The 27,598-nt window shown below is 37.5% G+C and overlaps 3 protein-coding genes across 4 annotated transcripts in view; 2 read left to right on the plus strand and 1 right to left on the minus strand.

Annotated features, from left to right (window-relative positions):
* srp72 (signal recognition particle 72) overlaps window positions 1-27,598 on the plus strand; it is a 253,770-nt gene that overhangs the window by 159,586 nt on the left and 66,586 nt on the right. The gene's annotated exons all lie outside the window — the stretch shown is intronic.
* Window positions 1-27,598, plus strand: part of arl9 (ADP-ribosylation factor-like 9) — a 324,624-nt gene that overhangs the window by 140,204 nt on the left and 156,822 nt on the right. The gene's annotated exons all lie outside the window — the stretch shown is intronic.
* Window positions 26-27,598, minus strand: part of f8 (coagulation factor VIII, procoagulant component) — a 38,808-nt gene continuing 11,235 nt past the window's right edge. For both annotated transcript variants that reach the window (XM_079629888.1, XM_079629889.1), the window contains 17 exons: window positions 25,925-26,012; window positions 25,017-25,234; window positions 22,176-22,326; window positions 19,235-19,444; window positions 16,539-17,601; window positions 15,648-15,813; window positions 13,166-13,408; window positions 12,099-12,324; window positions 11,012-11,194; window positions 10,210-10,326; window positions 10,021-10,092; window positions 8,829-8,914; window positions 7,941-8,096; window positions 5,695-5,839; window positions 3,102-3,250; window positions 1,962-2,144; window positions 26-1,147 (listed from right to left, as the gene is read on the minus strand). In XM_079629888.1, coding sequence (XP_079486014.1) covers window positions 995-1,147; window positions 1,962-2,144; window positions 3,102-3,250; window positions 5,695-5,839; window positions 7,941-8,096; window positions 8,829-8,914; window positions 10,021-10,092; window positions 10,210-10,326; window positions 11,012-11,194; window positions 12,099-12,324; window positions 13,166-13,408; window positions 15,648-15,813; window positions 16,539-17,601; window positions 19,235-19,444; window positions 22,176-22,326; window positions 25,017-25,234; window positions 25,925-26,012 — 3,609 coding nt within the window. In that variant the 3' untranslated portion in view covers window positions 26-994. The remainder of the gene's footprint in view (window positions 1,148-1,961; window positions 2,145-3,101; window positions 3,251-5,694; window positions 5,840-7,940; window positions 8,097-8,828; window positions 8,915-10,020; window positions 10,093-10,209; window positions 10,327-11,011; window positions 11,195-12,098; window positions 12,325-13,165; window positions 13,409-15,647; window positions 15,814-16,538; window positions 17,602-19,234; window positions 19,445-22,175; window positions 22,327-25,016; window positions 25,235-25,924; window positions 26,013-27,598) is intronic.

Raw genomic sequence — 27,598 nt, forward strand, 5'->3', positions numbered from 1 at the left:
AAGAATAATATTTGTCAAAGAAACACAAGTTTTCATAGTCTTTTTATTTCCACAATTAAACATTAAATATTTTATAAAATAAAACACTCCTGTTTCTCAGTGCAAAATACAAAAGTACAGCATATGGTGGATTCAGTAGTTATTCCAGACCAGAATATACAAACATCTAATAACCATAAAAATAATCTTCCATGAGTTTTTATAATATGCATGAGTACACTTGCTAGAAAAATAGATATAGGTAGTTAATTTCTATATAGAATAATGTCTCAAAAAAGCAGACAGTAAAATGAGCAGCGTACTGATCCGAACAACACTTATAACTTACAATTTTAACAGATTTAAAACACATACATGAAAAAAACCTGTTCTAGAGATCAACTTATGTAGTGTTTATGTGAGCTTTCTAACTAGACCGCATTAGTTGGTGTCATTGGACAATTGCACAAAACCACTACACTGTATGGGTCAAAATGATCCATTTTTCTTTTATGCCAAAAATCATGAGGATATTAAGATCATGTTCCATGAAGATATTTAGTAAATGTCCTACCGTAAATATATAAAACATGTATTTTTGTGAGTGAGTGCAGCACAATCGTAAACATAAATGAACAACTTTAAAGGAGATTTTCTCAATGTTTACATTTTTTTGCCCCTCAGATTCCAGATTTTCAATAGTTGTATCTCGAGCAAATATTGTCCTATCCTAACAAACCACACATCAATGGAAAGCTTATTTATTCATGTATAAATCTAAATTTCAGACAATTGACCCATGTGACTGGTTTTGTGGTCCAGGATCACATTTGTGTGCTACCCATGAAAAATGTCTCAGATCAGTCACTTATGAGGTTTCATTACAGTTACAATGCAAACTTATGCAGGCATTAGATAGCTTTCCTAGGGTTTGGAACGGAGCCGTGTGTTTAAGACGTTATACAATTCATTCAAGCGCACTGTATCGATCATACTTTTTTTTTTTTTTTTTTACTCAAAGTGTTTGAGTATCACAGCCCAAAAACTCGACCCGCAGGGCGATATCATTGAACCAGCCTTTCGGGTGAATCCGTATGAATCGTGCGAACAACGGCGGATCAAACATGACCAGTGCCTCCTCGTCGTGCTCACTGTTCCCTTCATAGATCTACAGCAGGGAGAAAAAGAGACAAAACATCAAGAACATGTACAGGTCACCCCAAAATCAAAAGAATGAACCATATTGAATGAAAATATATTATTCTTAAGAGAAAATAAAACAAATCTCTCACACACATTACATTCCCCTGTTTACTCAACAGCTGTAAAAAAAGTAGCTATGCTACTATCTAAGCACACACACACACACACAGCTTTAACCTCGCGCAGGAGCAGATTCGTTTGCGCTCTGGAGACGCGTTCGTCTCTCCACTTTCCATGTAAATAGCGAATCCGCCACGGCGCGAGCGCAACTGGCATTTAAAGGGAATGAGATATGAGACTCTGATTGGTTTAAAGCACGTAAATCCCAAAACACACCCATTACTCATTAAGAGAATCGGGACAACCCTTTTAGAGCATGCGCCGGGAGCGCCGACCATTTTTCCCATCGTTAAACTAGCAAAAGTGGATTTGGACACGCGCTTAGATCGTTAAAATAGGGCCCTTTGTGTGAAAGGGCCTTTCCATATGCCAAAAATATAACTTTTTTTTTGTTATTAAAAAACAAACAAGCAAGGCCAGACTAGGTGAGAAAAATTAACACATTACTTTCCATAAAAACTTGCTAAGTAGCATGATTAGTTAGTTTTTAGGAAGTAACACAACATAAACTGTTCATTACCTTGTTTTAGGTCAATCAAAACGAGGGAATTAATAAGTCGTGGGAAGGCACATATTCTTAATGTGTGGCCATAATTCTTATAATAATGCATATAAAACTGATTATTGATAGAAGCTAATACACACACATATAGCCATACCTCTTCGCTGTCTGTGCCCTGCTCCTTCACACCGGTCCAGCTGTGACCGTCATTGCTAATGGAGATGGTGAATTCAGTGACCATCATCAGCTTCAGGACCGATCGAGCCCCCTGCGTGATCAACCCAGTCACTCTCTTCATAGAGAGAAAGTCCACCTGTAACCACTCGTGAGGGCTATTCGTCTGTAGAAAGAGAGAAGAAGAGACAAAACATAAGATGATCAGTTTAACAATTAATTTATTTTCTATACAGATGAACATGAGTGTGTTTCTCTGAGTGTGAACAATAAGCATGTCAATTAATTACAAGAATGACACGTCACCTTTAATAAGCACAGATTTCTGCAGGTATTAATGTTAAGTTATGATGCAGAACAGAACTGCATGTGAAGCAGAGCGGCACACTATATAATAGCTCATAATAACTCATAAATCCACCTCGCTGACAGTGCTTGGCTCTTTGTGCGCAATCATGTTCAAGGAGGAAATAGAGAGAGCAATAACTTAAAAACCATAAAGAGAATAAGACAATGGAGGGGTCTTTCACACAGACACACAGGGCACTTACAAGGAAACTCTTACAATGGGCTTAGAAAACACACATGAGGTACAGAGAAAATTCACTTTCACTCTATGAAAGCATGCAATGATGGATGGATAGAATGATTGATGGACGGATGGATAGATGGATGGTTAGAATCATGGATGGATGGTTGGATAGAACGATAAATTGTTGGATAGAACGATAGATGGATAGATAGATGATGGATAGATGCATGGATGGTTAGAATCATGGATGGATGGATGGATTGGATGGATAGAAGGATAGATTGTTGGATAGAACGATAGATGGATGGATGGATGGATGGATTAGATAGATAGATAGATGCATGGATGGATAGATGGATGGATGGATAGATGATGGATAGATAGATAGATGGATGGATAGATGCATGGATGGTTAGAATGATGGATGGATGGATATAACGATAGAGGATGGATAGATGGATGGATTAGATAGATAGATGCATGGATGGTTAGAATGATTGATGGATGGATTGGATGGTTGGATAGAACGAGATTGTTGGATAGAACGATAGATTAATGGATGGATGGATAGATAGATAGATAGATAGATACCTTGGGTCTCCATGCATTTGCTCGTCCCTCCTGATGGAGTCGAGCGAGGTCGGGACTCCAGGACAGTAACCACTTGTTTAAGAACGAGGAGGCGCTGATGCTAGTGCTGGGAATCAGCCTGCGCTCCATTCCCAACGGCATACAACAGCCTGATGAACACACACACAAGCATCACACAACAGCCTGAGGAACACACACACAAACATCATACAACAGCCTGAGGAACACACACACAAACATCATACAACAGCCTGAGGAACACACACACATACAACACACAACAGCCTGAGGAACACACACACAAACATCACACAACAGCCTGAGGAACACACACACAAACATCACACAACAGCCTGAGGAACACACACACAAGCATCACACAACAGCCTGAGGAACACACACACAAACATCACACAACAGCCTGAGGAACACACACACAAACATCATACAACAGCCTGAGGAACACACACACAAAAATCACACAACAGCCTGAGGAACACACACACAAGCAACACACAACAGCCTGAGGAACACACACACAAAAATCACACAACAGCCTGAGGAACACACACACAAGCAACACACAACAGCCTGAGGAACACACACACAAACATCACACAACAGCCTGAGGAACACACACACAAGCAACACACAACAGCCTGAGGAACACACACACAAGCAACACACAACAGCCTGAGGAACACACAAACACACACAACAGCCTGAGGAACACACACACACAAGCATCACACAACAGCCTGAGGAACACACACACACACACACACAACAGCCTGAGGAACACACACACAAGCATCACACAACAGCCTGAGGAACACACACACACAAGCATCACACAACAGCCTGAGGAACACACACACACACACACACAACAGCCTGAGGAACACACACACAAGCATCACACAACAGCCTGAGGAACACACACACACAAGCATCACACAACAGCCTGAGGAACACACACACAAGCATCACACAACAGCCTGATGAACACACACACACACACACACACAACAGCCTGAGGAACACACACACAAGCATCACACAACAGCCTGAGGAACACACACACAAGCATCACACAACAGCCTGAGGAACACACACACACACACACAACAGCCTGATGAACACAAACATCACACAACAGCCTGAGGAACACACACACACAAGAATCACACAACAGCCTGAGGAACACACACACAAGCATCACACAACAGCCTGAGGAACACACACACACAACAGCCTGATGAACACACACACAAACATCACACAACAGCCTGAGGAACACACACACAAGCATCACACAACAGCCTGAGGAACACACACACAAGCAACACACAACAGCCTGAGGAACACACACACACAAACATCACACAACAGCCCGAGGAACACACACACAAACATCACACAACAGCCTGAGGAACACACACACAAGCATCACACAACAGCCTGAGGAACACACACACAAGCATCACACAACAGCCTGAGGAACACACACACACACACACACACAACAGCCTGATGAACACAAACATCACACAACAGCCTGAGGAACACACACACACAAGAATCACACAACAGCCTGAGGAACACACACACAAGCATCACACAACAGCCTGAGGAACACACACACACAACAGCCTGATGAACACACACACAAGCATCACACAACAGCCTGATGAACACACACACAAGCATCACACAACAGCCTGAGGAACACACACACAAGCATCACACAACAGCCTGAGGAACACACACACAAGCAACACACAACAGCCTGAGGAACACACACACACAAGCATCACACAACAGCCTGAGGAACACACACACAAGCATCACACAACAGCCTGAGGAACACACACACAAGCAACACACAACAGCCTGAGGAACACACACACACAAACATCACACAACAGCCTGAGGAACACACACACACAACAGCCTGATGAACACACACACAAGCATCACACAACAGCCTGATGAACACACACACAAGCATCACACAACAGCCTGAGGAACACACACACAAGCATCACACAACAGCCTGAGGAACACACACACAAGCAACACACAACAGCCTGAGGAACACACACACACAAGCATCACACAACAGCCTGAGGAACACACACACAAGCATCACACAACAGCCTGAGGAACACACACACAAGCAACACACAACAGCCTGAGGAACACACACACACAAACATCATACAACAGCCTGAGGAACACACACACACACAAGCATCACACAACAGCCTGAGGAACACACACACAAGCATCATACAACAGCCTGAGGAACACACACACATCACACAACAGCCTGAGGAACACACACACACACATCACACAACAGCCTGAGGAACACACACACATCACACAACAGCCTGAGGAACACACACACAAACATCACACAACAGCCTGAGGAACACACACACAAACATCACACAACAGCCTGAGGAACACACACAAGCATAACACAACATCACAGAACAATAGTGAACAGTTTTTGAACAAAAGCAAAAACTGTGTGTTTGTGTGTGTGTGTGCGTGCGTGCGTGCGCGTGTGTGTGTGTTCACTCACTATTGAGGTCACATCCCAGTAGTTCTATCCTCAGTGTGGGCAGCTTCTGGAAGGTCAGTGGGTGAATCCTGACGTAGCGACCCACGATGGGTGGAGAAAACAAGTTCTCTTTTATTCTGGAACCATCCATGTTTCCATTGAAGTTCTGATATCAAATTAGCAAGAAAACAGATGTGAATAATCCTGACAGTAGGAAAGATGTACAGTAAAAAATAGTATAATTTATTATAATCAGGGAAGCACTTCTTTTGAAATCAAAGCGAAGCAGTTTCACTGGAAAAAGCATGTTCGGTGTGAGTTTCATCATGCATTTGATCATAACAAGCTTTTTTAAGATTGGGTGAAGGGTTAGTTCACCCAGAAATGAAAACTCTGTCAGTAATGACTCTCCCTCATGTTGTTCAACCCCGTAAGACTTTCCTTCATCTTCGGAACACAAATGAAGATATTTGTGATTAAATCTGAAGCGGTCTCACTCCTCCATAGGCTTCTATTGTCATTGAAACTTGCCGGCCCAGAAAATTAGTAAAGACATTGTTAAAATAGTCCGAGTGACTACAGTGGCAGGGGCGTTGCTAGACCCCAGTATAAATCCGCTGTGCCCCAGTAAATCTGAAGTTTGAGTTTAACAATTTATTTTATTTGTCAGTGTATTTAATACACTGAAAAAATTATTCATTGGATTTACTCAATTGAATAGTGGACATTGGTTACTTGCACACAAATTGTTTGCTTTGGTAGCCACTTCCACAATTGTGTTCAATCAACACAGTCTATTCACGTTCAAGCAACAAAGTAAAATATACTAAATATAATTTGATAAATCTAACAGGTAACCTGTCTCCCTTTTCTCAGTGCATGAACCAATCTTAAATGCTAAGTTCACACACTCTTTCAGCCAAAGCATTTACTACAAGTGTTGCAGAATCAGTCCACAACCTAACCAACGCTCCACTCTTCTCCACAATGGTAACCCTCTGTAATTTAAATGGTTCTAATGATTAGAATGTAATTGAACATTAAGCACAATTACACACTATCAAGTCTTCCCCTTTTCTCAAAAACACATAAAATAACACTTAATTTAAACATTTATTCTCTCTTAATTCAGCCATATGCAAAGCATGCTGGGAACTAACAAGCACCGCCCAGTTTCAGTTAATGCAACACAAATCATTCATGTAACACCGTGTCCTAACTACACACGACGCGATAAAATTCCAGCGACAGCAAGTGTGTCTGTCCACACTAGACGCGACGCGACTGTGAGACGCCACACGTCAATCAAAAATCCACAGCCATTCAGAACAGCGTGTGGGGTAACAGTCTCTCTGTGAAAGCGCACTGCTGGCCCGCACTCGCATTGAAAATGGGTAAGGACATAATCAAATCAAGAAATAACATTATTAAAAATCAAACATTAACAAAATATACTCATTGCCTAATTTTGTTATGAAGTACAGTTGTATGTTTGCATAGAATTCAGTTTGAACGCTATATTATATGCTTTCAAAATCTGAGGTAAATTGTCCATTATCGCTTGTGGCGCAGTGACCTATTTTTAACAAAAAATAAATAATGTGTACTCATAACCAGTGTAATCTCTTTATATGACAATCAGTTTATTCAATGAGATCTCTGTGTGGGCGGATCTGTCAGCCGCGACGTCGCAGAAATAGGAACCGTTTCTAAATTAGAAACTTCGCGTGTCGCCGTCGCGTCTGGTTAGGACAAAAACTCTGATTAACATGGAAAATATACCCTTTATCGCGTGTCGCGGCGTCGCGTCGCGTGTAGTTAGGACACGGTGTAATGCAACACAAATGGATTAAGCTTAATTAAAACTTAAATTTTACATATATTTAAGCAGATTGAACACAATCAAATTAAGTTAGGGCTTTTAGCAAATTAATCAACGCTGTAAAAGCAACGCGCAGTTTAACCGAAAACAGAAGCTGACCCACGCGACAGAAATCCATGTCCGCGCGCGACCGCGCGTCTGTGTTTCCTAGCAAATGCAGCGCACACCCATCTGAGCACACTGAAGTCCGGCGTTATGAAAACATGACGAAACAAAAGTTTGTAAATAATACAAATAATCTTATTTTTATTCATTATTGGCTTCTGTAGATGGACATCAGAACTTTTTTTGTACGAAGCAGCGACAGGGAAGACGAAAACAAAGCGTGCAATATGCCCCCTTTAAATCAGACTATTTTAATGTATATTCAGATGTTGGTACTGACGTAAGAGGACTTGCTGCTGTTTCCTCTGTAGATGGTCCAGTTCTCCTGGTCAGCGCTGTAACTGATGGTGTACGTAACGGTGAAATACTCACTAAAACCCATCTTTGCACCCTGAGTTCGAATACCATGGAGGAGCATGGGCTTTAACAAATCCACCTACAAACACACATACACGGATAAACAGGAGAGATATGGAGGGTCAGATATGGATTCTGGACAATTTCAAGCGACTGAATAAATACTTCACTACAGACATTGCAGTTATTTTCTATGGAAGCTTGTTTCCGCCACATTTGAAGAGATAATTGCGCCTTTTTTATCTCGTAATTCTGACTTTTAATCTCAGAATTGCAAGACATAAAGTCAGAATTGCACGATATAAACTCGCAATCGCAAAAAAAAGGTCAGAATTTTTTTTTATATCTGGCAATTCTGAGATAAAAAGGTAAAAATTGCAAGATAAAAAGTCGCAATTCCCTTTTTTTTATTTTTATTCTGTGGCGGAAACAAGCTTTCATTATTTTTAAATTAAGATTTAATGAATTTCCATGACTTTTCCAATAAATATTTCCTAGTTTTGCTTGATTATCGTAATCCTGCTAAAAATAGTCAATTGTTGTGTATCCTACACGCTTTCTCTCTTTTTCTTGCTCTTCCAAACACTATTGAATCAAAGGTTAAATACAATCTACTGTGCAAACCTATTTATAGTGTTTAAAAACTATTTCCCACTCATTCTCTTGCTGAGAATGAAAGAAAAATGTGTCTAGAATGACTGAGTCACTATTGTCTGATGTGATATGAGGCACAAATAAATCATAACATGTTTTTCTTACAAATGAGCCAAAGTACAGCATGTTATCTCTGCAAACACAAGGTTTCTTTTACCTGGAGCCAGGAGTCTGTGCCTTTGCCCATCCAGGCATTAATCGATCCGGATAACTCAAGTCTGGCTAAATTGGGCTTCCAAACACCTTTAAGAGAAATGGCATTTCAATAAATAATTGTATTAAAATACTAGATTTTATGGCCCAAGTCAAAAGAGCCGACTCCCACATTTTTTAATGGGATTTGCACCAGTTTTATCATCTGCCAAGTCTTAAAGGAACAGTTCACTTTTGCTCATCATTTACTCTCCCTCAAGTTGTTTCTTTCTTCTGCTGAACACAAAGGAAGATATTTTGAAGAATGTCGGTAACCAGACAGTTTGATGGACCCCATTGACGTCCATAGTAGGGAAAAAAAATACTATGGAAGTCAATGGAGCACATACATCTGGTTACCGACATTCTTCAAAATATCTTCCTTTGTGTTCAGCAGAAGAAAGAAACAACTTGAGTGAGAGTAAATGAGGACAGAATTTACCTTCCTTTAACATTTGAATTTACTTACTGACAAAACATGCATTACACAATTAATCCAAAATATCTCAAATCAACATTAATTCTGTGGTGGAAATGACAATTAAAAAATTTCTTAAATAAAACGACAGATTTTTCTTTAGCATTTACACATAATTTTTTTTTGCTGAATTTGACGATATTACTGCTTGATAGGAAATTACGCAAAATATATAAAAATATATTCCGTTCAGATTTTGCTCAATTTCAGTCAAATGTTTGTGTATTTCACTCTACTTGTAAACACTCAATTTTGTATTTTTTAATGGATATTCATATTTTTAAGACTGAAAATCTGTAAATAAAACCACATGAAAATATTAAATCATATTAAATTATAAAGGCATGGTAAAAAGACTATAGAAATCAATGGGGTCCATCAACTGATTGGTTACTAACATTCTTCAAAAATATATTTATTTGTGTTCAGCAGAAGAAAGAAACTCATACAGGTTTAAAACAACTTGAGGATGAGTAAATGATGACAGGATTTTAATTTTTAAGTCCTATTCCTGGCATATCTCTCCTCCAAAAAACACATGATTTGAGGAAAGTTGAAATCAAAGTTGCTGGACAAATTACTTAAAAGTTTGACCAAATCCATTGCACACGTCAGTCGTTTGAATACTTTCATCATACTATTATTTTGTGGGTTTTATGTTGCATGTTGTTGCTCTTACTGTAGTGATCAGAGGCTGTTATCTGGTTGTTGTTAATCCACCCTGGCTGTATTCCTAATGGCCGAATGCATCCTGTTGAACAAAATCAATCAGGTTCAGGCGCCTCTAACTATTTAGTGATTCACAACACGACTGCAGAAACAAGACAAGGACGATCCTCAACGATCTCCTATCGAGAAAAGCTCTTACGTGGGTTGTAGACCAGCATCTTGGCCCTCATGCCGGCCAGCTGATGTTCCCCTATAGTGCACTCTATTAACCAGGTGCCTACGATAGCTGGCCTCATCTCCACCGTCCCAAAAACACCTGCCAAATCACACACAATATGTGATATTGATAGAGAGAAAAGGTGTATCAGTAGCCGCGTTTCCATTACCCTTCAAAATGCGCAAATTGAAATTGCGAATTGAAAATACGCCTGTTGGAAACACGACAATTTCGCAAAAACTCCCATTTATCGCAAAAAAGCGAGAGGAAAAAAAATAAAGTTTTAGTCGCATAACATCGGTTAATGGAAACGCCGTCATTTCGCAATAGTTTTTTATCGAAACTTTGAATAAATCGCAAACATTTTGCACAAATCTGTAATGGAAACGAGCCTACAGATTCCACGAACATATGAAGCTGTTTTCAACATTGATAATAATCATAAATGTTTCTTGAGCATCAAATCATCATATTATACTGATTTCTGAATGATCATGTGACACTGAAGACGGGAGTAATGATGCTAAAAATTCAGCTTTGATCACAGGAATAAATTACACTTTACAATATATTCACATAGAAAACTGCTATTGTAAATTGTAATAATATTTCACAATATTCCTGATTTTACTGTATTTTAAAACAAATAAATACAGCCTTGGTGAGCAGAAGAGACTTCTTTCAAAAACATTAGTATAATTGCCCAAATTATGCTTAATGAATTGTGATTTGTAATCCTAACATATAACCGGCATGTGTGCAGCATTTGTGTATTATAGTTTACCGGGATAGAGATTGAAAATTCCCATGCGGTGATCCTGATCTTTTCCGACTCTGAATGGCAGTCCGTGGAAGTGTACAGCGTGAAACTCGCCTTGACTCCCAACGTTGAGAAGATGCCAGCGAGTTGTCTGGTACTGTTCAACTATCAGGCCAGGAAGCGTTTCTGACACGTAGCCGTTAATAGCTACAAGTACCAATAAAACACAACACACGCAATATTATATTGTGGCTATTATTACAGGGCCTAATAGGAAAGCATGGCACTAGCAATTCCAAGGTTATGGGTTCGATTCCCAAGGAATGCATGAAGTAATAAAATAGATACCCTGAAAGCAAAGTAAGGATAAAATCATTTGCCAAATGCATATATATGACCCTGGACCACAAACCCAGTCTGGAGCCGCACGGGTATATCTGTGGCAACAGCCAACTATACATTGTATGGGTCAAAATTATACATTTTTCTTTTATGGCAAAAATCATTAAGATATTAAGATCATGTTCCATGAAGATATTTAGTAAATGTCCTACCGTAAATATATAAAACATGTATTTTTGTGAGTGAATGCAGCACAATCGTGAACATAAATGCACAACTTTAAAGGAGATTTTCTCAATGTTTAGATTTTTTGCTCCCTCATATTTTAAAATGCGTGTATCTCGACCAAATATCCTATCCTAACAAACCATACATCAATGGAAAGCTTATTTATTTAGCTTTCATATGATGTATAAATCTACATTTCAGAAAATTGACCCTTGTGACTGGTTTTGTGGTCCAGGGTCACAAATGTTAATGTACATGTGTCACCTTGAATCAATGCATTTCCAAAATGTGTCTTTATATTTAGAAAAACTAAGTACAATGGAGCCTGTTTACTGTTCTTGTACTAAAGAAAAGGCGTTAACGCTATTTAACAACTGAATAACACAATAACAAGCATAACCGTATGGATCCATTTGTTGTTATCAGCGTTATCGTAGATGCAAATATGTATTGAGACAGAGGATGTGAACTGATCAGGTTATCTTGTAATGTTCAGCACAACATGCATGCAGTGTCAATCTCAAATTACGGCATAATGTACCTGCAAACTTGTTGCTCATCTCGAACCACGGATCGTCTGCTTTGGCCTGGCAGGGTGGGGTGCAAAACTTCCCGATGTTGTAGTCGAGGTACCAGCTCTTTCGTTCATCAAAGATGGTGAAGAGAAGGAAGAAGTCTGTGACGTCAGGTTGCTTTACGCGTGAACGGAGGGTACCAGGACGACATATCAGCATCGGGCCGATTAGACCAGAGTTTATGTCCTTCTCCTGGTGGACGCAGGAGGAATACAGAAGTTATTTACATTTATGCATTTGGCAGATTCCTTTATCAAAAACAACTTGCATTGCATTCAAGCAATGCATTTTATCAGTTCATGCAATCCCTAGGAGTCAAACCCATGACCTTGGAGTTGCAAGTGCTATGCTCTTCTGTTTGAGGAACATGAACCCATTATATTTGAACCAGTTTTTTTTTTTACTCTATTCAATTTAACCCTTCTATTGTGTTACACAACTTTACAACTTTCGTTGTTTGGTTTCAATGCAATTTGACAAAAATCTACATTAAAAGATTAATGTAAAATGTGTGTTTCTCACACTTCTTTTCAGTAATTGAGATCCAAAAATAAAAATAAAATAACAGCCAAAACCCTTTTTGGATTAGACTGTGACTAGATAACGAAACAATTAATTTTCCTTGGATGATTCAGCAGAAGAAGAGTCTTCAATTTTGAGTAAACGTTCATTGGTTCTCATGCATTTAATATTTTTGTGTTTGATAAGCTACTATAAATGTTCAAAGTGATGATTTTTGGTCAATTGCATGGAAACCAACAGGGAGTCAGAAACACAAAACTTGTACAGTGTTTCCAAAACACAAATCTGTGTCAAAACGTTGCATTCCCTTTAATTAACTTTGCATGCCAAAATGGGAAATATTCACAAAGTTTCAATGTCATTGTTTCAAGCTGTTTGAAAATCAAATGCGGGTCAATCTGACCCAACACAACGGGAGGTGGTAAAAACAACGTACAACTTTGGTGCATCAGACATGAAAGATTCAACAAAAGCAACCCAAATTTGATTCCTGAGTTGCACATTGAATTACCATGTTGACGTTGGAGTAGTAGGCCCCAGCCTTGCAGTCAAACTCTGACGCTGTGGGACCTTGTCGTTTGGAGATCCTCCAGTTGTACACCCTCTCCTCGCCCGCAGGAACGGGATCGCCTGGCACTTCCTCAGCCTTGGAGCCTTCTGGGCCCGGGCCAGGGCCGAAACTCCCCTGCGTTTTATCGTACACCCCATGCAAGTGGAAAGAGTACGGCCTGGATGCCAGGTTCTTGAAAACCACCTAATGGGAAGAGAAATGCAAGACTTTAGAGTGGGTGATTAACCGAAACATTGCTGATTAATAAATACTTTTGTGATGATGCATTTTTGAACTATGGAAGCTTGTTTCCTCCACAGAATACACTTTTTTTTTAAAGATAATTGTGACTTTTTATCTCACAATTGCGTAATATAAAGTCGCAATTGTGTGTTATAAAGTCAGAATTGTGAGATATTCGTGAACTCGCAATCATCGCAAATTTCTCGCAATTGCGACATAATGTCACGCAATTCTGACTTTATATCTACCAGTTGCGTGTTATAAAGTCAGAACTGTGAGATATTCGTGAACTCGCAATCATCGCAAATTTCTCGCAATTGCGACATAATGTCACGCAATTCTGACTTTATATTTACCAGTTGCGTGTTATAGTCAATAGATATAAACATGCAATTCTGAGAAGAAAAGTCAGAATTTCTAGTTTATTTCTCGCAATTGCGACTTTATATCACGCAATTCTGACTTTATAACAAAGAATTGCGACTTTATATCACGCAATTCTGAATTTATAACTCGCAATTGCGACTTTATATCGCGCAATTCTGACTTTATAACAAACAATTGTGACTTTATATCACACAATTCTGAATTTATAACTCGCATTTGCGACTTTATATCACGCAATTCTGACTTTATAACAAACAATTGCAACTTTATATCCCGCAATTCTGAATTTATAACTCGCATTTGCGACTTTATATCACGCAATTCTGACTTTATAACAAACAATTGCGACTTTATATCCCGCAATTCTGAATTTATAACTCGCATTTGCGACTTTATATCACGCAATTCTGACTTTATAACAAACAATTGCGACTTTATATCACACAATTCTGAATTTATAACTCACAATTGCGACTTTATATCACGCAATTCTGACTTTATAACAAACAATTGCGACTTTATATCCCGCAATTCTGAATTTATAACTCGCATTTGCGACTTTATATCACGCAATTCTGACTTTATAACAAACAATTGCGACTTTATATCCCGCAATTCTGAATTTATAACTCGCATTTGCGACTTTATATCATGCAATTCTGACTTTATAACAAACAATTGCGACTTTATATCACACAATTCTGAATTTATAACTCACAATTGCGACTTTATATCACGCAATTCTGACTTTATAACAAACAATTGCGACTTAATATCATGCAATTCTGACTTTATAACAAACAATTGCGACTTTATATCACGCAATTCTGACTTTATAACAAACAATTGCGACTTTATATCGCGCAATTCTGAATTTATAACTCGCATTTGAAACTTTATATCCCGCAATTCTGACTTTATAACAAACAATTGCGACTTAATATCATGCAATTCTGACTTTATAACAAACAATTGCGACTTTATATCACGCAATTCTGACTTTATAACAAACAATTGTGACTTTATATCACGCAATTCTGACTTTATAACTTGCAATTGCGACTATATCGCGCAATTCTGAATTTATAACTCGCAATTGCGACTTTATATCACGCAATTATTACTTTATAACAAACAATTGCGACGTTATATCACGCAATTATTACTTTATAACAAACAATTGCGACGTTATATCACGCAATTCTGACTTTATAACAGACAATTGTGACTTTATATCGCCCAATTCTGACTTTATAACAAACAATTGCGACTTTATATCACGCTATTCTGACTTTATAACAAACGTTTGTGACTTTATATCACGCAATTCTGACTTTATAACAAACAATTGCGACTTTATATTGCGCAATTCTGACTTTATAACAAACGATTGCGACTTAATATCACGCAATTCTGACTTAATAACAAACGTTTGTGACTTTACATCACGCAATTCTGACTTTATAACAAACGATTGCGACTTAATATTGCGCAATTCTGACTTTATAACAAACAATTGCGACTTTATATCACGCACTTCTGAGATAAAAAGTTAGGATTGCGAGATGTAAACTCGCAATTGTGAGAAAAAAAGTGTCAATTACCTTTTTTATTTTTCATTCTGTGGCAGAAACAAGCTTCCGTAGACTAGTGTGGTGAGATTTGAGCGTCTTCACTTTCACCTTTACGAGAAATTCCCAATTGCGTGTATTTCTATTGAAAAGACTAGATTTCGCCTGTGAATATTTGCCCGACTAGACCTTAAGAAAGCAATGTTATGCTTTTAGTACCTCGTTTACATGAAGAAACTTACAGTAAGAACATCATTGATTTCTGCCTTCAACACCGGACCCATAATGCCGAGGTGCTCGTCCAGTTCTCCTCGTTTGATTGGATGCTTGAAATCTCTGTCCTGATAGGCTCTGAAAACCACCTTTCTATAGGCTGGGAAATATTTTCTCATTCCCCTTCGCATCTCCCTGTGGACAAACAAACATTTAGTGCAAGTAGAATTGAGCATGTCCTTAAGACTGGTTATAGGCTTCATATGAAAAGCAATATTAATATCGCCATCTAAAAGTGCATTGCATTGCTTATTACATAACTACCTATATACAAATAAACAACTAAACTAAATGGATTTGATTCAATTTGATACCATACATGTATTTTATGCAATATAAAACAGATATAATGTATATAAACACACACTATATGTCTAAAGTTCATAATTGTTTCATGTTGTATATGTTTTAATATGTGACCCTGGACCACAAAACCAGACATATGGGTCAATTTTTTTTTAATTGAGATTTATGCATCATATGAAAGATATAAATAAGCTTTCCATTGATGTGTGGTTTGTTAGGACAGGACAATATTTGGTCGAGATACAACTATTGAAAATCTGGAATCTGAGGATGCAAAAAAATCTAAACATTGAGAAAATCTCCTTTAAAGTTGTGCATTTATGTTCACGATTGTGCTGCATTCACTCACAAAAATACATGTTTTATATATTTACGGTAGGAAATTTCCTAAATATCTTAATGGAACATGATCTTAATATCCTAATGATTTTTGGCATAAAAGAAAAATTTATAATTTTGACCCATACAATGTATAGTTGGCTATTGCCACAGATATACCCGTGCGGCTCCAGACTGGGTTTGAGATCGAGGGTCACATATGTATGTTCGGTTACCTTGGTTTGATGAGCTGAGCTGGTTTATTAATCCCATAATCCCAAAAGATTTCCTCTGCCGCGATGTAGTAACTACGAAACCTCGACTCTGTTGACCTAATGCCGACATTATCTTCAACATGATGATCCAAACCAAGAACGCTTCCCTCATCGCTATAATCATCATAGTCACTTTCCGAAGATTTCCTACCATGTGTCTGATTATCTGATGAATTTGACCCAATTGGTCCCAAAACCGGTTCCAAATCTGGTTGTAAGTTCTTTAAATCTTTGTAATTATAGTTAAACGGATTCAAACTTTCCTCCATCTTGTCCTTCTTCAGTCCAGCACTTCCAGATTCTTCCAGAACTTCATTGTTGCTGTGAACTTTCACATCCACTTTTTTGCTCCACAGCTCTCGTCGACTCCTCACTTTCTCTGATTTGACTGTCTTAGAGTCGTTCAGAAGTTGATCGAGGTTAGTCGAGAAGTTTGCATCTTTAAGAAGGAATTTTCTAAACAGGTCATTTGTTGTTTGACCACTTGGATGTGTTTCGTTGTGATCCGACTGAATGTTTGCAACGTTCACGTTTTCTGAGGAGCTTAACGTGACTGTAGGATCGATCTCGTTTGGGATACTTCTGTGAGATTTGTGGTTGGACCTTTTCTGTCGTTCCAATGAATTTCCAGCCATCTCCTCTCCCAGTTGATCCAAAATATCCTGTGGAATCCCACCCTGCGATAACGCCTCCAGATCTTTTTCCCGCTTTACCGGAACATATCTTATCTCGCATACACGGGTTCTGTTTAGTCTCTCATTGTCTGAAGCCCGGCTCATGTTTACTCGTCTAGTCGCAGACTCCGTCACAGTTCTGTTTCGGCAAACACGAATAGCGATAGTGCCGTTCTTTTCCATTGTTCCCCGTGGATTCGGGAAGTTCTGCTCAATGAATTCGATGAAGTCATCGTCGTAGTCTTCGCTGTCCACCAAGGGAAGCACTCTCTCACAGTTAACAACCGTGTAGCGAACGCTCATGCCTCGCTTTTTCAGAGCGGGGTCAAACGCGCTGACCTCCCATTCCCCTACAAGGATCAAACATCAGACTTATGAACATGAAATCAAAACAGCTTCTAATTATGAATCCTGTATTCAGTGTTGGGGGGTAACTCATTAGAAGTAACTTAATCAGATTACTTTTTCAAGTAACTAGTAAAGTAACGCATTACTTTACAGATGAAACTCAAAAAAATGGAATATGGTGCAAAAGTTCATTTATTTCAGTAATTCAACTTAAAAAGTGAAGCTAATATATTATATAGACTCATTACATGCAAAGTGAGATATTTCAAGCCTTTATTTGTTATAATGTTGATGATTATGGCTTACAGCTTATGAAAACCTTTTCACAATATTCTCATTTTGAATTTGGGGTTGTCATAAGCTGTAAGCCATAATCATCAACATTATAACAAATAAAGGCTTGAAATATCTCACTTTGCATGTAATGAGTCTATATAATATTTAGTTTCACCTTTTAAGTTGAATTACTGAAATAAATGAATTTTTGCACCATATTAAAAATTTTCCAGTTTCACCTGTAATAAATTACAACAAAATATCTGAGTTACTTTTTTTTAAATAAATAACGCAAGTTACTTTGTTTTCCCATTTATTGACTGACAGCTCTCCTGTCCTCATGTTGAGACAAATGGAAGTGCAGAGGCGTGTGTGTGTGTGTGTGTGTGTGTGTGTGTGTGTGCATGATGGTTATTGTAGTTCTAGACTAAATGTGAGCGTGCATTTACTCATCTCACTTGCATAAAAAAAAAAAAAATTAAATACAAATAAAACAAATATTAAATATGAATAAAATCAGTGAAATGTAGAATCAGAATACTAAGCAAACCTCCAATAACTAAATATGTTAAATAAAATATGTTAAATTTGTTTGTTGCATTTTATTGACCAATGTTGCTTTTGACCTTCGATGACTCAATTAAACCATAAGCAGAGATTTTAAACTTTTCTCTCCTGCATCCTATTCTTCCTATTAAGCCCAGCCCAGGTGGAAAAAAGTAACGTAACGCATTACTTTTCTAAAATAAGTAAGTAAGTAACGCAATTAGTTACTTTTTAAGGGAGTAACGCAATATTGTAACGCATTACTTTTCAAAGTAACTTTCCCCAACACTCCCTGTATTTGTCTTCATAACTACATGGATAATTTGCTCCGCCCCACAATGCATTCTCTTTCAGCTGATATCATCAAACCAGTGTTATTTTACTATCATTAATATACTATAGTTTTATAATATTTCCAATTAAGCCAAGTCACATTTATTTCTATAGCCGTGTGTATACAATTCAGATGGTGTTTCAAAGCAGCTTTACAGCATAAACAGGAAAATAACAGTGTTAATGTTGCAAAATTGTATTCGATTATGAACGACAAAAGCGTCATTATTAAGCTTTATGTCAGTTATGTTCAATAACTTTAAGTTTAAATAAGTTTATAATTATGAAATTAGTTAAATTCTAAAAGTATAAGCAGCTCTATAGAAGATTTATCAATTTTAGTTAAAGTTTTAGTCAGCGTTAGTGTTTAAAGTTGTAGTGTTTTGGGCGTTTTTTATTTATATAGTCAAAAGTTTGGGATAATTAAATGTAATCGAAAACTTTGTATCGTTCAGGGGTTCCTTGACCTCTGACCCTTACCTAGCATCTCCACTTCAGTGGTCACTGTGTCTCCGGTCATTGGGAAGAGTGTGAGGACGGTGCCGTATGTTTTATCCTTCTCAAACGTATTTCCTGTGAAGTAAACTGACAGAAAGTTGCTTTGCATGCCAACGCTCGCCACATGCCAGAGTATCACATCGCCAACACACATCTTGAACTGTAGGTGGTCGAACATGAAACCGTTGACCGCTGAAACAGACAATTAAACAATGAAGGTTAATCCAGAGTGGTATAACAATACAAACTACCATAGATTATCCCAGAGGTGGACAAAGTACACAACTTCATTACGTGAGTGAAAGTACAGATACAACTGATCAACTATTCCAACGTTACAAGGAAAAGTTGTAAAGACCGATTTTTATTTGAGTAAAAGTACAGAAGTACTCGTTTTTAAAAGTACTTAAAGGAAAACTAAAATTTTTTTTTGGAAATAGGCTCATTTTCCAACATGTCCCCGAGAGTTAAACAGTTTTACCGTTTTCGAATCCATTCAGCCGATCTCCTGGGGCCGGTTTCACAAAGCTATTTTAGACCGGTCTATAGTGTTAGACAAGTCTAAAATGTGCTCATAGACTAGTCTAATGCAAGTTAGACTGTTTCACAAAAATAAAGACTGACTTAATTTAGACCAAAAAAATTAGACGCCTTACCCCCAGGCTAACTTCGGTCTAAGACTCCGTTACCTTGGCAACCAGCAGTAACAATCAGTTACATCACAAACATCCAAAAGAAAAGGGAAAATGGCTCATAATTTGTGGTTTGCAGACAACGTGGAGAGCGCTGAGAAGGGAAAGGGTTTTTAGGGACCGCAGTAACCTACTGGAAATATATAATAATGACGACTTCATCGTCGGTTTCGTTTTTGTATCTTTTCTGTACGTCTTTAACGCTCAACGGTCGGATTAACGATGTTAACTGTCATAGCAATCTTTTTCCAAACATTTCTTCTTGTTACTACATTCTCCGCTAAATTTCCCAAGTAAAATGTCCTTGTAACTGTTATACTCCTCCAACAAACACATATTTTCTGCTGGGATAAACTGCACTGAGCGGCTGAATGCGCTTACTCGATCCGCCATGTTTTTTGTTTTGAAAAGTGTCTTAGTTTACCCAGAATGCATTGCAGTGTAGTCCTACTTAAGATAGTCAAAGTCTTAAGTGCTTTGTGAAACGGTCTGATTTAGATGTCTATCTGAAGTCTGACTATCTACTATATCTAAGCCATAGTCAAAGTCTATCTTTGTAAAACCGGCCCCGGGTCTGGCAGTAGCACTTTTAGCATAGCTTAGCATAGATCATTGAATCTGATTAGACCGTTAGCATCTCTCTCAAAAAAATGACCAAAGAGTTTAGATATTTTTCCTATTTAAAACTTGACTCTTCTGTAGTTAAATCAAGTACTAAGACCGACAGAAAATGAAAAGTTGTGATTTTCTAGGCCAATATGGCTAGGAACTATCCTCTCATTCCTGCGTAATAATCAAGAACTGCAGCCGTACAGCAGCGCAATGATATTACACAGCGCCTGAAAATAGTCCCCAGCTCGGTAACTTCCAACGTGACCGGTGTGGTGAAGTGTTGGGTCCGACTGAAGTGTTGAGTCCGAGCTAAGGACCCCATTAGTATGCCAGTAGTATGCCTGATCTAAATCTGTTCTCGCGATAACTTGTAGCTAAATTTAAAAATACTACTATTATTGTGTCACGAAATGTAGCTAGTTTTTATAGTTTTTCAGTGGACAATGTAGTTGTTTAAAGCGCAAATATGTTGTTTATTTATACAGATAGCGCCTATTTAAAATTTTGATCTGACGTTATAACTTAGGTCAAACGACTTCTTTAATTATGTGATTTTGTATGATTTGTAATCAGGCACTAAAGCGATTACCCATAAAACGTGCTTTGAACCGATCGGATTGCTTGGGTCCTTAGCTCGGACTCAACACTTCACCACACCGGCACTAAGTGTGTAATATCATTGCGCTGCTGTACGGCGGCAGTTCCTTGATTATTACGCAGGAATGAGAATATAGTTCCTAGTCATATTGGCCTAGAAAATCACAACTTTTCATTTTCTGTCGGTCTTAGTACACGATGTAACTACAGAAGAGACAAGTTTTAAATAGGAAAAATATCAAAACTCTTTGGTCATTTTTTTGAGAGAGATGCTAACGGTCTAATCAGATTCAATGATCTATGCTAAGCTATGCTAAAAGTGCCACCGCCAGACCCGGAGATCGACTGAATGGATTCGAAAACGGTAAAACTGTTTAACTGGAAAATGAGCCTATTTCCAAAAAAAGTGGAGTGCTCCTTTAAGTATCATAAGTAAATGTCAATGCATTGTTTTATTATTGTTGCATTGTTGTATGTAATACTTACAGTGACTTATGCCTCTGAATCTATGCCTATACCCTCATATCAATACCACATTTATTTCTAGAACACAGTTCCAGTCGTGGGATTGAATGTGAGATTGAATTAGTAACGTCCACAATGGTTTCGGACACCCAAATGGCTGATAGTGCCCTATTTAAAGTGTTTTGGCTTTTAGTATGATTATGTTAGCCTTACTGTTGTTATCTATAAGCTAGTGTGCTCCAAAACAATGACAAAATTTGCATTTAGAAGACCAAACCCAACGTTGAAAATGAAAATCAGGTTGATGTCAGAATCCAAAGTTGAGTTCTGACGTCAACTCAACTTTTATTTCCAACCAAAATCCTCCCGACTGACGTTACTACTCTCTCCTCAAGGACCTCGACAGAAATGTAGTGTAGTGGAGTAAAAAAAGTTAAAGTTTACAAAAGATAATGGTACTCAAGTAGAGTACAGATACTCAAAAAGTGACATTAAGTAAAAGTACTTTGCTACTGTCCACCTCTTGCACATCTAGAGGCTAAATGAATAACACCCACTGTGCATGACATTTGAATCGTAGAAGTCCGGATCATTGCGATTAATCCTAGTTGGATCTTCAATAGTCCTTTTCATGTTTTCCTCAAAGTACCAGCTTCTGTTTTCATCAAACACCGTAAACAGGAGCTTCTTCTCTTTATCTGAAGTTACCTGTGAACACATTAGGAGCATTAACCATCATCTACCATCCGTCTTTATACTTATAGTTTGTATTTATTAATAATAATTTCCATCCATCTGATAAACCAACTTACGCTTAATTGGAAAAACATGCCTCAACCTACATTTTTACACTTTCTTTTTCACACAAGTTCAGATTATTTATAACTACGACGCATTTTTTCATGGTTCCTTGCTTAAAACACTTTTACCATAAGTGCATGATTTGTAAAGAAATATATTTTCATGTTTGCATCACATAATGTTTGCCTTTTCTGACATACTAAACTCAGTACATAAAAGAGCTCAAAGACTGGTAGATGCAAGATAAAATGGCCTGGGTGCTTCAGAAAATTATTATTTATTTATTTTAAATCACGTTTGCTTTTGTTAACACTATCGGTTTGGTTTAGTGAGGGTGGTATGTTATTTTTAAAAGTGATAGAGCAATAACTTTTATCGCCACTTATACACAAAACAACCAACGTAATATTATTCGCATTTATATATTTGGAATTAAACAGAATAAACTTTTAGCGCCACTCAATCACAACATTTCACTTTAAAAGTGAAAACACGCAACTTGGGGTGTAACAATAATAAATCATGTCACAACATATCGCAATATAAAAATGCATCAATATGTATTGTGGATAGTTCACCCAAAATTAACATTTACGTAAGAAAAAAATTCAAGTTTACATAGTTTTGGTGTCAATACTACATTAAACTACTATGTTGAATATAATGTGGAATATAAAGGGAATATTTATAGGTCCTGATAATGCCAAATGTCTAATGTTACCAGTAAAAAGTGGCCGAGATTATTTTAAATTTATAGTCATTGACAGAGTGCATATTCTTCTAAAATAATTTCATCTTCAGAATCATGAATATTGTTATTCTGGTGTCTCTATTGTCCTGTGCTTTGGGTTTCCAGCATCAAGTCCAAACCTATTCATTTACACCCCAATGTAACATCAAATTTAGCATTTTAACCAACAGTACATTTTTAGTTAACCTTTTATCATATGTCTTAGACCAGTGGTTCCCAACCTTTTTTTGTCTGAGACCCCCTTTTTCCCAAGAAAATATTTTAGGGCCCCCTTCACATTTAATGGTATTATCGCTCTTGTAAGCTTGCAGCAAGGATGACAAAATATGTTGTTTTCAAACAAACGGTATGTTTACTATAACCAGATATGTTTATGCACAAATAATAGCCTATAATATTGAAAATACAATAACAAAAACATCAGTAGGCCCTTTGTCATTTAAAAACGTAAGCCTAGGAGAAGCCTATCAATTGGCCCTATTTGAAATGCAATAACAAAAATATTCACACTGGTGTAAGTAAAAAAAGAAAGAATATAGGCTATTACTGAATAGGGGTGGGGAAAAAAATCGATTCTTAGATGCATCGCGATGCGGACGTGGACGATTCTGAATCGATTCACAAATCGATTTTTTTTTTTTGAAAATCGATAATAGCGTAATATTGACGGAACGCAAAAGACGGAACTCTGAAGCGTGGAAACAATATTGTCAAAGCTTCCACCCGGCTCGGAAAGGGCAAAGCGCATTACACAATCAATCGCAACTTTTATTGCCAAGGATTTGCATCCAGTCGTTGAGAACCAGGGCTTTCGCGCTATGTTGCACACTTTGGAGCCGAGATACAACGTCCCATCTCGGAGATATTTTACAGACACAGCGATCCCCACACTCTACAACAAGACCAAAACCGAAGTCATGGAATCACTGAAGAAAGCGGGTAGGATAGCTGTAACGTGATGCGTGGACATCCGTATTTTATGTTAATAGAGATTCAGAATATGTTGAAGTTTGTTATAATTTGTTATTGTTGTGATTTTTACTGTAGTGAATTTACTGTTGTGAAATGGAAAATCAATAATCGAGAATCGAGAATCGTTAATAATCGAAAATCGACTGTAATCGAATCGGGACTTCAATAATCGTAATCGAATCGAATCGGGAAATCAGACAGATTAACCACCCCTATTACTGAATGACTGCTGTCTGGGAACTCAATACTTGTATGTTATTTGTGAGGCTTTATCAATGTGAGGCGTTGTTTTTTACACTTTTGGCACTATAGCGAGCGATAATAAACTTGCGTTTATTTACAGAATAATGCGTCTTTCGGAAGAACATTGTAGCCGGAACTACTTCTCTCTGTGTACGTCTATGACGAGTCACGCAGGGCCTGGGCTACTCGATCCGAACCAGTGTAAAATAGTCCCAGTGTAAACACTTATTATAGGAGTACCAGTGGCTCAGGATAAGACAAAAACACGGATTGGAAAATTAATTCATGATGAATTAATCGCTCATTATATACATTGTGTAAATTTTGAACAAAAAAAAAAGTTAAGGACTTTTATTTAATCCTCATTGCTCAAAAACTTTTCAAAATATGACGCGACCCCCCACAGAGCTTGCTGAGCCCCCTTGTGGGCCGCGACCCCCCTGTTGGGAACCGATGATTTAGAGTATCTCAATAATATCGTATCGTGAGTTCAGTATCGTGATATGCATCGAATCGTGATTCGTGACATGAGGGTATCGTTACACCCATAACGCAATATTATTTTGCAGAAATGATGCCACATGAAGGCCCGTGTTGAGATGATCAGATCTACATCAGGGTTTCTTCTCACCACTCTGCCTCTTTTGTCCAGAGATAGGGATTTGCAGATGATAAGGGGTCCCACCAACCCAGACGCCACGTCCCGAACGGGATCCACCATGCTCTGGTATAAGCGAGTGAGGCATCGTGGGTCGGCATCTGTGGGTCCGTCTTCTGCTGTCAGCTTCCAGAGGTACGTCATTATCTCGCCCGGTGGAACGGCCAAAGAACGAAGATCCACCGGGTTATCTTCAACCCACAAACAGAGAAAAATGTGTTAATCCCATTAAAAGTCATTTGCATCCACTCTATTTGACACGGAGTAATTATCTTTATCTTTATTTGTTCATTGAAATAAAATAAACATTAACTGAAATAACATAAAATGTAAACATCTTTTAATTGTTCTGTTTAACTTGAAGTACTAAAATAACTCAAACTGAAATATAACTATATAGACATATTTAAAAATAACTTTAACTAATTTTATTTAAAAAATCTTTATCAAAATCTAAAACAATATACAGGTGAAACTCGAATTTTTTTTGAATATGGTGCAAAAGTTCATTTATTTCAGTAATTCAACTTAAAAGGTGAAACTAATATATTATATAGACTCATTACATGCAAAGTGAGATATTTCAAGCCTTTATTTGATATAATTTTAAAAACTTACAGCTTATGAAAACCTTTTCACAATATTCTCATTTTGAATTTGGGGTTTTCATAAACTGTAAGCCATAATCATCAAAATTATAACAAATAAAGGCTTGAAATATCTCACTTTGCATGTAATGAGTCTATATAATATATTAGTTTCACCTTTTAAGTTGAATTACTGAAATAAATGAACTTTTGCACCATATTCAAATGTTTTGAGTTTCACCTGTATAAATGAAAAGTATGAAAAATAAATTATAAGATTGTAATGTCTCGTACCTTTGTTTGTCGTCTTCAAAGGCTGAACGCTGGTCAGGCCATTTGGATAAATGTTGAATGGTCGACTGGCCTTATTTTTAAAAACAATCTAATAGAGATATACAAAAGAGTGTATTTCAGAAAGCTTTGAAAAAAAACATTACCTCAAATTTAGGTAACACTTTATTTTAAGTGACACAACATGTACTTATACTATAGTAATAACGGTAAATTATGCATAATTACAAGTAACTAAACCAAACCCTAACTCTATATAGTAAGTACATGTAGTTAAGTAATTTTACTCAGTACTTATTTGAGTAAGTTCAATGTAACCACATCACCTTAAAATAAAGTGTAGCTCATTTTAATTGTTAACACTTTAAAGTCTGCATTGAATTGAATTTGTATTGACCCGCTTATTACACAGTTACATGCCACATAAGTAAATAATTAAACAGAAAATATTGATCTGAGTCTAAATATTTTATTAGGTCTTTAAACGCAAAACGTGCGGAGAGAGCGGCAAGTTTAAACTAGACGCCGGACATACAGTCATATTACACAGCATTTCACCACATAAATAATTATGGGGATAAGAGATATTGATTTGAGATGAAACTGTTTTAAAATCGTACCTGTTTGTTATCTTATAATCCAAAAGTGTACAAAACAATCGTCACAAAATGGTCGCCGCAGCGTTTGTATGAAAGGAGATGGATGGCATAATTAAATAACTGTACAATAACTGTACACCAAATATTGATTTGACTGAGTTTTAATATTTTATTAGCTCACCAAACGCAAAACGTTTTTCTGTTTTCAGAGCCTGTATTTCTGTTTTCAGAGGTTGTTATCGGGGCGCGATTGACCAATCAGAATCAAGTATTCCACAAAACCATGTAATCATTTTTTTTATGAATTAATATTAATGATGCATGGTTGTGAGATTGTGATATGTGACCCTGGACCACAAACCCAGTCTGGAGCCGCACGGGTATATCTGTGGCAATAGCAACTATACATTGTGTGGGTCAAAATGATCCATTTTTCTTTTATCTGTTTCTGTTTCTGTTTGTTTATTTATATAGCACTGTTTAAACATCAACCAAGTTGAACCAAAGTGCTTTACATACAGAGTTTAGTACAAAAACAGCTTATGCTGAGCTTCGAAAGCACACACAAACAATATATACACGGCATACAACAACATCTCATCTATCTAATTAAACTCTAATGACATCAAATGACATTTAAGCAAGTTTTTAAAAATGGAAAGTGATTTGGCAGTTCTAATAGATAGTGGCAGCTCATTCCACTGTCTCGGCCCTATTACCGCAAAGGCCCGGTCACCTTTGTGGAGACGATGTGTTCTGGGCACTATGAGTAACTTCTGGGTCTCTGAGCGCAATGTTCTAGAGGGATTGTATGGCGTTAGCTGACTAGTCAGATATGGTGGGGCTTGGTTATTTAAAGCTTTATAGATAAAAAGTAGTGTTTTATATTTTATTCTGGCTTGAACTGGAAGCCAGTTTAGAGACTCCAGGACGGGTTTTATTGATTCATGTTTTTTAACTCTCATTAAAAGCCTCCCTGCTGCATTTTGCACCGATTGTAGACGAGACAACGAAGCAGTGGTGACGCCACCGTATAGCGAATTACAAAAATCAAGCCTAGAAAAGATAAAAGTGAGGA

Source organism: Phoxinus phoxinus (assembly GCF_949152265.1).
Source record: "Phoxinus phoxinus genome assembly, chromosome: 12".
Classification (NCBI taxonomy): Eukaryota; Metazoa; Chordata; class Actinopteri; order Cypriniformes; family Leuciscidae; genus Phoxinus; species Phoxinus phoxinus.